The sequence below is a fragment of the Canis lupus genome, chromosome 16 (genome assembly GCF_003254725.2).
Source record: "Canis lupus dingo isolate Sandy chromosome 16, ASM325472v2, whole genome shotgun sequence".
Classification (NCBI taxonomy): Eukaryota; Metazoa; Chordata; class Mammalia; order Carnivora; family Canidae; genus Canis; species Canis lupus.
Genome location: NC_064258.1, coordinates 34,599,055 through 34,611,285, shown reverse-complemented (window position 1 = coordinate 34,611,285; position 12,231 = coordinate 34,599,055). Strand labels below are relative to the sequence as shown.

Sequence of the window (12,231 nt, the reverse complement as noted above, 5' to 3'; positions counted from 1 at the left end):
TCACACCCTGAGCCAAAGGCAGATGCTCAACCGCTGAGCCATCCAGGTGTCCCTCCATTCAAACTTTTTTTAAATTAAAAAAATTTTTTATAAGATTTACTATTTATTCATGAGACACAGAGAGACAGAGACATAGGCAGAGGGAGAAGCAGGCTCCCTGTGAGGAGCCTGATGCAGGACTCGATCCCAGGACCCCTGGGATCATGACCTGAGCCAAAGGCAGATGCTCAACCACTGAGCTGTCCCTCCATTCAAACTTTAAACTGCATTATTTTAAACTATTAAGTATTTAATATTTATTTTTTTTTTAATTTTTTTATTTATTTATGATAGTCACAGAGAGAGAGAGAGAGAGAGAGAGAGAGGCAGAGACATAGGCAGAGGGAGAAGCAGGCTCCATGCACCGGGAGCCCGACGTGGGATTCGATCCCGGGTCTCCAGGATCATGCCCTGGGCCAAAGGCAGGTGCCAAACCGCTGCGCCACCCAGGGATCCCCTATTAAGTATTTAATATTTAAACTATTTAAACCATTATATACTTAAACTGGTAATTCCTCTGCATTGCTTCCTAAATTTGAAATCCCACTCTTCCAGGGATCCCTGGGTGGCGCAGCGGTTTGGCGCCTGCCTTTGGCCCAGGGCGCGATCCTGGAGACCCAGGATCGAATCCCACGTCGGGAGCCCGGTTTGTAGAGCCTGTTTCTCCCTCTGCCTACGTCTCTGCCTCTCTCTCTCTCTGTGACTATCATAAATAAATAAAAAAATAATAATAATAATCCCACTCTTCCTTTGGTCCTCACTGCCATTCCTCCACTCAACTCCTGACATTTACAACACAATTTGAAGGCTTTCCCCCCAAACCGTTGGGGTAGACTTCATTGTACCGGGTGGGTATCCCTATCATAGCACTCAAGTGCTGTATTGTTTTCATCCGTTTTTTTGTTTTTTGTTTTGTTTTGTTTTGTTTTGGATTTATTCATGAGACACAGACAGAGACAGAGACATAGGCAGAGGGAGAGGCAGGTTCCTTGCAGGGAGCGGGATGGACTCCATCCCCAGACTGGGATCCTGCCCTGAGCTGAAAGCCGATGCTCAACCACTGAACCACCCAGGCGTCCCTGTATTTATCTGTTTACAGGCAGGGCTAGTAAACTGAGTTTCCTGAGGACAAATTTAGTAACTTACGTATATTTGAATTTCCCATAGTTCTACAGTACCAGGCACACTGTGGAGTTCAATAAATGTGTTGGACTCCACAGAAGGGTGAGGTGGGAGGACTGATGGATGGGCCAGAACACAAAACTTTAAAGCAAGAAACTTTGTAAACTGTGGAGACCACTGTCATTTAAGAGTTGCAGGTGGGCAGAAGCGCCATAGAGGCGAGTCATGGGATGGCAATGAGGTCATAGAACCATGACGCCAAGGTAAGTCATTCACAGTAACACTACACTTTATCTTCCAATACGCTTTACTCTTCAGAGTTCTTTTTCACAGCTTCCGGAGTCCAGCTCGCCGCCGAGGGACGAGCGCTGCGGGCCGGCCTCCCGGGTGCAGCCGCCAGCGCCCAAGCTCTGCTTTCTCACATCTGGCCAGGGAGGGAGGCTGCCAGGCACGCCATCTCTTCTGGACATAATGTGACGTGGGGAGATGATCTGCATTTCTTCTGATATAAGGCTACAGGGTATGAGTTCAAAAACAGGGGCTATCGTAGCCGAACCAACGACCGGGCTTCAGGGTCTAGCCGACCCCGAAAACCGCTCCCTCACTAAGGGCTCCGTTCCTCACCATCCAGAGGAAGGCGCAACCGGAAGAGGCGGGGCTCCCGCCCGGACGCGGCGCTCCCGCCACCATGGCTTCTCGTGGGGTTGTTGGCATTTTCCTCCTCTCTGCTCTCCCCATCTTGTGTCTGGAGCTCCGGCGTGGGAGCCCTGATCTAGGTAAGTGTTGTCTTTTCCCTTCTGGCATTCACAGCCGCATAACTTTCCCATGAATGTTGTATCGAATTCCAGTCTCGCGGTCGCGTCTTCTTCGGCGTCCGGGACTACAATTCCCAGACTGCACCGCGCCCGTCTCTTCTGGCGCCGGGTCCGCAGCCCCTCTGAGGGAGGTCGACGACGGTCTTCGCGCAGGAGGCGTCCGTCTGGTTTCGCGTGCAAGGGGACGCAGGCTGGCGGGAAGCGCAGGACGCGCGTAGACGCTACTTTCAGATTGTCTTGAACGCTCACAAAGAAGTAGGGTGAGGTGATAGAGGCCTTCTAAGGAATATAAGGAAATGCTACGGAGCCAGAGTCCAAACATTCCAGACGAAAGGAATTGTGACCTGTTGGAGGAAAGGGCTGAAGACCACTGTTGATGGATCAGGGAGACTTAGGGGGAGAGTGGCTTGAGATGATAACATGTCACTGGGCATCTGTTACAAGCCTCGCTCTAAGTGCTGTTTATTCATTATCTTATCCAATCTGTATTATAACTATGGGGGGGGGGAGGGGGCGTCTGTACTTAGTAGAATCCTCATCCTACGCTTGAGGAAACAAGACTTGGCGGAGGTTAAGCGCATCCCTAAGGCTTTGAGAGTCACTAGAGGACTGGCTGGCTCCGTCTGTGGAGCGTGCGACTCTTGATCTCAGGCCGGGAGTTCAAGCTCCACAGTGGGCGAAGAGATTATTAGTCAGTCAGTGGATTCTGTGGAGAATGTGTGGAAAGGAGGCTGTAGTGGAAGCAGTGAAGCAAGTGAGGCTCTGAGTGAAGTAGGCAAGTGGTGATGATGGCCTAGACTAGGATGATAACTGATGAAAAAAATGTTCACAGATTTAGAATTTTTTTTTTTAAGATTTTTAAAAAAATTTTTATTTATTTATGATAGTCACACAGAGAGAGAGAGAGAGGCAGAGACACAGGCAGAGGGAGAAGCAGGCTCCATGCACCAGGAGCCCGACGTGGGATTCGATCTGGGGTCTCCAGGATCGCGCCCTGGGCCAAACGCAGGCGCTGAACCGCTGGGCCACCCAGGAATCCCTTTTTTTTTTTTAAAGATTTTATTTATTCATGAGACACACACACACACAGGCAGAGACACAGGCAGAGGGAGAAGCAGGCTCCCTATAAGGAGCCCCCTGTAGGACTTGATCCCAGGACCCTGGTATCACGACCTGAGCCAAAGGCAGATAGATGCTCAGCCACTGAGCCACCAGGTGCCACAGATTTGGAATATTTACAAAGTAGAATCAACAGGATTTGTGGATGGATTAATGGGAGAGGAGGGATCAAGAATGACTAGAATGACTCCTACCTATGAAATTGAACAACCCTAAGTAGTTGGTTGTTGGAGTGATAAAGGGAAAACAGGAAAAATGGTGGACCTGTGGAGAATCAGTCCATTTTTGGATATATTAGTGGTGGGTTTAACCTTCATGTTTCCCTCTTTATGTTGAATTTTTTTTTTATATTTTTAAAATTTATTCATGAGAGACACACAGAGAGAGAGAGGCAGAGACACAGGCAGAGGGAGAATCAGGCTCAATGCAGGGAGCCCAACGTGAGACTGGATCCTCCGTGTCTAGGATCAGGCCCTGGACTGAAGGCCGCGCTAAACCGCTGAACCACCCCGGCTGCCCTTTATGTTTAATTCTGAAGTAGAGACCACGATGAGACCTAGCTTTGTATATTTCTCTCTCCCCCACCCAGGAAGGAGTCAAATACTACAAGTGTTGATTGCCCTGCACATGGACTCTTGAGAATAAGTATCCAAAAAATCGATTTAATTAAGTAATTTTTTACTTGAAAGATGTACACACAAATCTAGTTCTTTTATATTCCCATATGACATTTGCAAATTGCTTGCTTGTTAGAACACAAAAGCAGTATTATGGAACATAAATCCTATAACTTAGTGATTTCTCTAAATACCAATACTGTAGGTATTTTTTTTTTAAGATTTTATTTATTTATTCATGAAAGACACAGAGAGAGAGAGGCAGAGACATAGAGGGAGAAGCAGGCTCCCTGCGGAGAGCCGGATGCGGAACTCAGTCCCAGGACCCCAGGATCACGACCTGAGCTGAAGGCAGATGCTCAACCACCGAGCCACCCAGGGGTCCCCAGTACTGTCGGTATTAAATTACTTTTCTGATACCCTAGACTTAGTTAGGTGTTGTTTTGAACAACACTTAAATCAACAGCTAATGCTGGCAAAAATTGGAGGACTGTGAGGCAAAACAAGTATCTCTTCTCTAAACAACTTTAAATTGCTGTTTTTGAAAAGGATAACATATATCGCTTTTCAGTTAAAAATGAAATATTTATGGGGCACCTGGCTAGCTCAGTCAGAAGAGTGTGGGACTCTTGATCTCCAAGTTGTGAATTTGAGCCCCACACTGGGTACAGAGATTACTTAAATAAAATTTTTTTAAAAATAAATTAATTTATTAAATTAAAAGAAATAAAATCTTTATCACAAGTGTAGTCAATGATACTTCAAGAAAGAAAGAAAGATTTAAGTCTGTATATATATTTTCTTCATTAATCTTAAATTGACTAATTACCAGCCCTGAATGTGATGGTTTTTCTGTACCTTTGCCTGGAAACTTTTAGAGCTACAAAACTAAAAACTCCTGGAGCATAGAAATTATTTTTAACCCAACTTTATTTTTGCTCCCTCACCATATAGCAAATTGTGTTACATGAAGTGCAGGTGCTTATTACACTTTTGCTCATTTGATTTTCATATATTTTTTTAGATTTTTATTTATTTATTTATGATAGTCATACAGAGAGAGAGAGAGAGAGAGAGAGAGAGAGAGAGGCAGAGACCCAGGCAGAGGGAGAAGCAGGCTCCATGCACCGAGAGCCCGACGTGGGATTCGATCCCGGGTCTCCAGGATCGCGCCCTGGGCCAAAGGCAGGCGCCAAACTGCTGCGCCACCCAGGGATCCCAGATTTTCATATTTATTCTTAAAATGAGACAAAATACTGAATTTTTACTTTTTTCTAGGCAAACATGGTTGTATATAGAAATTTTCTTTGCGGGGATCCCTGGGTGGCACAGCGGTTTGGCGCCTGCCTTTGGCCCAGGGTGCGATCCTGGAGACCCGGGATCGAATCCCACGTCGGGCTCTCGGTGCATGGAGCCTGCTTCTCCCTCTGCCTGGGTCTCTGCCTCTCTCTCTCTCTGTGACTATCATAAATAAATAAAAATTAAAAAAAAAGAAATTTTCTTTGCAAATGACTGAATTAATATTGAGGAATAGAGAAGTATACAGGAACATAATTTAACTATGAGAAATATGAATTTCATGTTTCAGAATGACTTTTTAAATAGAATGAGAATTTGACAAGATGATACTGTCAAAATTTAATTCCCAATGGGATAATTTTATTTCCTCTGGACAGAGGGAAACCAGAATTTATGCGTTATTGATAGTCATAATGTTTATAATGTAGCCAGTCACTTGAATTGTATTTCTGAGACAGAAGCTATTCTAAAATTGTTTTCTGAAAACTTGTTTTGGTAATGATATCCGCAATGAGTTTTAGCTTACTAAGGAGACTATATGAAAAAAATCGTAAGACAGTTGCATATATTAGCTTTTACTGTACTTTACTACTCTAAATAATCTTAATGCCTTACTCTTTATTATTAATATCAAGAAAAGTGTCTTGAATTTTAATAGTAATTTTTTTTTCTTTACCTTTATAAGGAGTTAAAGATCTAATTTTGCTGTGTGGTCGGATTTTCTTACTGCTTGCTCTTCTTACTTTAATTATTTCTGTGACTACCTCATGGCTTAATTCATTTAAATCATCTCAAGTATATCTGAAAGGTAAGTTTATTGTTTATGCTACCCTTTTATAATTTTATACTTAAATTCTTTGTTGATTCTAGAACTTTGCATAACAAGAACCATTTACTGTTAATTTGTGATATGCCACTTCAAGGTAATCATTGCAACTTTTGTCTTGATTTTTTTTTTTTTTTAGATTTTATTTTATTTATTTGACAGCACAAGCAGGAGGAGTGGCAGGCAGAGGGAAAAGGAAAAGCAGGCTTCCCACAAAGCAGGGAGCCCAAAGTGGGGGGCTGGATTCCAGAACCCTGGGATCATGACCTGAGCCGATGGTAGGTGCTCAACCAACTGAGCCACCTGGGTGCCCCTCTTCTTGATTTTTAATGGACGATAAATCGCCAGTTAAAATTTTTTAAAAAAAATTTATTTTGAGAGAGCGAGAGAGCATGAGTGGGAGAGGCAGAGGGAGGGAGAGAGAGAGAGAGAGAATCTCAAGCAGACTCCTTCCTGAGCATGGAACCCAACAAGGGGCTTCATCACCTGGAGATCACTACCTGAACTGAAACCAAGAGTCTGACACTCAACTGACTGCACCACCCAGATGCCCTTAAACCCAACATTATTTTTTTTTTAAAGATTTTATTTGTTTATTTGAGAGAGAGCATGAGCAGGGAAGAGTAGAGGGAGAAGCAGACTCCCTGTTGAGCAGAGAGCCTGACGTGGGGCTCAATCCCAGGACTCTGGGATCATGACCTAAGCTGAAAGCAGATGCTTAACCAACTGAATCACCCAGTTGCCCCTAAACCCAACATTTATATGCATATAAAGGAAATTGTACATTATCCTTTATATGGAAATTGTACATTATCCTTTATATGCATTTGAAATGATACCATTTCTATAATACATTGCAAATTCTCTAATTTTAAATTGTGCAGCTTATTTATTTTTATTTATTTATTTTTTAAGATTTTATTTATTCATGAGAGGCAGAGATACAGACAGAGGGAGAAGCAGGCTTCATGCAGGGAGCCTGATGTGGGACTGGATCCTGGGATTCCAGGATCATGCCCTGGGCCGAAGGCAGGCGCTAAACTGCTGAGCCACCCAGGGATCCCCATGTTTATTTATTTATTAAAGATTTTGGGGGGAAGCCCGGTGGCGCAGCGGTTTAGCGCTGGCCTGCAGCCCAGGGTGTGATCCTGGGGACCCGGGATCGAGTCCCACATCGGGCTCCCTGCGTGGAGCCTGCTTCTCCCTCTGCCTGTGTCTCTGCCTCTCTCTCTCTCTCTCTCTCTTTCTCTGTGTGTCTCTCATGAATAAATAAATAAAATCTTAAAAAAAAAAAAAAAGATTCTTTAAAAAAAAAAAAAAGATTTTGGGGATCCCTGGGTGGCGCAGCGGTTTAGCGCCTGCCTTTGGCCCAGGGCGCGATCCTGGAGACCTGGGATCGTGTCCCACGTCGGGCTCCTGGTGCATGGAACCTGCTTCTCCCTCTGCCTATGTCTCTGCCTCTGCCTCTCTCTCTCACTGTGTGCCTATCATAAATAAAAAAAATAAAAAAAAAATAAAAAAATGATTTTATTTATTCATGAGAGACAGAGAGAGAGAGGCAGAGGGAGAAGCAGGGTTCCCGCAGAGAGCCCAGTGCAGGACTTGATCCCAGGACCCTGGGATCACGACCTGAGCCAAAGGCAGATGCTCAACCTCTGAGCCTTCCAGATGCTCCAGTTTATTTATTTTTAAAGATTTTATTTGAGAGAGAGAGAATGAGAACATGCGTATGGGTGCAGGAGTTGGGGAAAGGAGGGAGAGGGGCAGAAGGAGAGGGAGACACAGACTCCCTGCTGAGCAGGGACCCTGACACAGGACTCAGTCCAGACCCTGACATCATGACCTGAGCCCATGATGCCTAACCAACTGAGCCACCCAGATGCCCCTAAATTGTGCAGTTTAATTGTTCTTTGAGGTTTTCAGTTTATAAACTATTCAACAATTGGTAATTGTATCTACCATTAATTTGTAAAGGCTTTTCAACCTAGTTTATCTTTCATTTCACTGCGGTAGTTTTTCTTTACACTTATTTATCTGTAGAGTTAGGTGCTTACTCCTAACTTTAGGAAACCATGCTTGTTCTTATTTTTGATGAGTAAAATGTTTAACTGTTAAAAGCCTTTAATAATATTAAAAGTGTTAGAAGCTGGGCACTTGGGTGACTCAGTTGTTAAGAGTCGGCCTTCAGCTCAGGTCACTATCCCAGGGTCCAGGGATCGAGCCCCATGTTGGGCTCCCTGCTGAGCACGGAGCCTCCTCCTCCTTCTCCATGCTGCTTGTGCTCTCTTTCTCAAATAAATAAATAAAATCTTTAAAAAGAGAGAGAGAGAGAGAGAGAGAGAGGTGCCTGCGTGGTTTAGTTGGTTGAATGTCTGCTTTCAGCTCAGGTCATGATTCTGGCGTCCAGGGATCGAGCCCTATGTCGGTCCCCCTCCTGAGTGGGGAGACTGCTTCTCCCTCCCCCTGCTCTTGGTCTCTTTCTCAAATAAATATATAAAATCTTCCAAAAAAAAAAAAAGAAGTAATTAAAACTGCATAAAGTGCTTAAGTATTGTCAGATTTTCTTCAAATTAGTAAAAAATCAGCTTGTTTATACACTTTCTATCTTCCCTAGTGTCATCAGATGTTGAGATACAAGACTTCAGATTCATCCAAAATTTTAATCCTCCATGTTTTATAAAGATTTGCATGATGAGGTCTATCAAAGTTCAGAAGTAGTCAATTCTCAATGGCTTTAAGGATTAAAGCTCCTTGGGGCACCTGGCCGGTTTAGTTGATAGATTATATGACTCTTGATCCCAGGGTCATGAGTTCAAGCCCCACATTGGGCATGGAGTCTCCTTAAAAAAAAAAAAAGGATTAAGGCCCCTTAACCACCTGTTACTGATTTATTTAGAAGCTGTATTCTTTGACTCAGAGTTCAGGAGGGAGTCTTAAGATCATTAAGTCTGACTCATCACACAGCAGATTAGTGGCCTCCTGATTTCCTATGTGGTTTGCTACTGCCCTAATCTTTCCCCTTAATAAACTTGAGGAAATATTTATTGCCAGGAAAGAAAGTAGTTGACAAAGGAATGCTCCTATTTAAGGAGCCAGGCAGGCAGCCCCCGTAGTGCAGCGGTTTAGGGCCGCCTGCAGCCCAGGGCATGATCCTGGAGACCCTGGATCGAGTCCCGCATCAGGCTCTCTGCATGGAGCCTGCTTCTCCCTCTGCCTGTGTCTCTGCCTCTCTCTCTCTGTGTCTCTATGAATAAATAAATAAAATGTTTTTTAAAAAAATAAGGAGCCAGGCACATTAAGGGATATATTTTTCAAAAGGATGGATAATTCCTTAAGAGAACACAGTTAAATGAAATTAATTTAAATGAAACTTAGTAGAGGCTCCTGGATGGCTCAGTTGGTTAAGCATCCGACTCTTGATACCAGCTTTGGTCTTGATCTCAGGGTTGTGAACTCAAACCTACTTTAACTAACTAACTTAGTGTACCCAGAATATAAAACAGCAAAAATCCTTTCTCTTGCCATTTAGCTAATAACTTAATATTGGTTCAGTCATGGGAGTTGCCAAACATCCCAGCTTTAGAGTATATGCATGTTGCATTTATTATTTTTTTAATGATTTTATGATTTTATTTTTAAGAAATCTCTACATCCAATGTGGAGCTTGAACTTACAACCCCGAGATCAGGAGTCACATGTTCTACTGACTGGAACCGCCAGGTGCCCAGGCATGTTGCTTTTATGATCATGTCCAAGGGTGACCAAATGGTACTCATGTCTGTAGTGCAGTGTTCCACACTTCATGTGCAGTAATGAGTTTCCATGGCATGTCTTGAAGCTGCTGAAGCCCTATAAGGGCCTACATGAAAAATCCAACTTTTTTTTTTAAAGATTTATTTATTTTATTTATTCATTCATGAGAAACAGAGAGAGGGAGAAGGAAGCTCCCTGCCAGGAGCACAGTGTGGAACTCGATCCCAGAACGCTGGGATCACGACTTGAGCCAAAGGTAGATGCTCAACTCCTGAGCCATCCAGGAGTCCTTTTTTTTTTTTTTTTTTTTTTTAAGTAAAGTGGAGCCCAATGCAGGGGTTGGACTCACAGCCCTGAGATCAAGACCTGAGCTGAGATCAGGAGTCGAATGCTTAACCACCTGAGCCAACGAGGTGCTCCCCAAGATAATCATTCTTTTTTTTTTTTTTTAAGATTTTATTGTTTTGACAGAGAGCATGAGGTGGGGAGGGGCAGAGGGAGAGGGAGAAGCAGACTCCCCCCTAAGCAGGGAGCCTGACTTGGGACTCAATCCTGGACTCTGGGATTATAACTTGAGCTGAAGGCAGATGTGTAGATGACTGAACCACCCAGGTGCTCCCATAGTCATTCTTGAAGCCTCCTCACCAAAAATACAACTATTTAATATTAATACATGTCAGAAAATTGTTGTCTCAGACCTTTTCTTATAGATTTTACTTGTGGATTTCTTTGTTTGAACTGTCTGTATATATGTCATTTTCATTATTTGAAAAATAGTCTGTTTTTTGAAAGGTTGTCTCTTCTTGTCTCCAAAATGTTGTCTACAGACTACTTTCAGAGAAAACTTTCAATTTATGATATTTGGAAATAAAAAGCACTTTTATGTTTGCTGTTTTAGAAGAAGAAGAGAAGAATGAGAAACGGCAAAAACTTGTCAGAAAAAAACAACAAGAGGCACAGGGTGAAAAGGTACAGCATAATTTTTTTTAAAGGATTTTATTTATTCATGAGAGACACACACACACACACAGAGGCAGAGATGCGAGATTCAGGCAGAGAGAGAAGCAGGCTCCATGCAGGGAGCCTGATATGGGACTTGATCCCAGAACCCTGGGATCATGACCTGAGCTGAAGGCAGACAGTCAGCCACTGAGCGAGGCACCCAATGCCCCCTGTATTCACTTTTTGAAGAACCACCAAACTGTTTTCTACACCAGCTATACCATTTTATATTCTCACCAGCAGTTTCTGAGGGGTCCAATTTCTCCATATCCTTACTGATATTTATTATCCCATCCCCACCTCCTTTTAGATACCCACTGTAATGAGTATGAAGTGTTATAACACGGTGGTTTTAATCAGCATTTCCCTAATGACTAATGATGATGAGTATCTTTTTGTGTGCTTGTTGGAGAAATGTCTCTTCCTATATCTTTACAGTGATATCTGTTCAGGTTCTTTGCCCATTTTTGGATTGAGTTTTGTCTTTTTAAAAATATTTACTCATAAATAAATATTCATGTGAGACACACACAAAGAGGCAGAGACATAGGCAGAGGGAGCCCAATGCAGAACTTGATCCCAGGACTCCAAAGACAGAAGCTCAACCTCTGAGCCACCCAGGCATCCTGTCTTTTTTTTTTTTTTTTTTTTAAGATTTTATTAATTTATTCATGAAAGAGACACACAGAGAAAGAGAGAGAGAGAGAGAGGCAGAGACACAGGCAGAGGGAGAAGCAGGCTCCAGGCAGGGAGCCCAATGTAGGGCTCGATCCCAGGTCTCCAGGATCACGACCTGGGCAGAAGGCGGGCGCTAATCTGCTGAGCCACCTGGGCTGCCCCCATCTTTTTTTTTATGAGTTCTTTTTCTTTATGTACTCTAAATACTAGCCTTTTATCAGTTACATAATTTCCAAGTATTTTCCCCCATTGTATGGGTTATCTTTTCACTCCTTTTTTTTTTTTTTTAAGATTTTATTTATTTATTCATGAGAGAGAGACAGAGAGAGACAGAGACACAGGCAGAGGGAGAAGCAGGCTCCATACAGGGAGCCCGACGTGGGACTCGATCCCGGGACTCCAGGGTCACGTCCTGGGCCAAAGGCAGGCGCCAAACCGCTGAGCCACCCAGGGATCCCCTCACTCTTTTGATAGTGTTCTTTGATGACAAAAGTTTTGATGAAATCTGTTTATTTCTCTTGATCCTCATGTTTTTGGTGTCCTATTTAAGAATCCATTGCCAAAAAAAAAAAAAAGAATCCATTGCCAAATCAAAAGCCATGAAAATTCATTCCTTTTTTTTTTTATTTTTTTTAAGATTTTATTTACTTATGAGAGAGAGAGAGAGAGGCAGAGACATAGGCAGAAGGAGAAGGAGGTTCCATGCAAGAAGCCTGATGTGGGACTCAATCCTGGACTCTGGGATCACGCCCTGAGCCAAAGGCAGAGGCTTAACTGCTGAGCCACTCAGGCGTCCCTTATTCCTATATATTTTCTTCTAAGAGTTGTATAGTTTTAGCTTTTATATTTAAGCTATTAACCCACTTTGAGTTAATTTTTGTATATGGTTTGAAGTAGGGGTTCAATTTAATTTTTTCAATATTGTTTTGGCTATTTGTGGTTCTTTACAATTTCATATGAA

General features: G+C 43.0%; 1 protein-coding gene across 5 annotated transcripts in view; it reads left to right on the top strand.

The window, feature by feature from the left end:
- The first annotated feature begins 1,480 nt into the window (after positions 1–1,480).
- Positions 1,481–12,231, top strand: part of UBXN8 (UBX domain protein 8) — a 32,053-nt gene continuing 21,302 nt past the window's right edge. For 2 of the 5 annotated variants that reach the window (XM_049095291.1, XM_035699766.2), the window contains exons 1-3: positions 1,481–1,937; positions 5,697–5,819; positions 10,489–10,559. In XM_049095291.1, coding sequence (XP_048951248.1) covers positions 1,850–1,937; positions 5,697–5,819; positions 10,489–10,559 — 282 coding nt within the window. In that variant the 5' untranslated portion in view covers positions 1,481–1,849. The remainder of the gene's footprint in view (positions 1,938–5,696; positions 5,820–10,488; positions 10,560–12,231) is intronic. The other 3 variants (XM_035699765.2, XM_035699764.2, XM_035699767.2) reach the window with 3 other exon arrangements.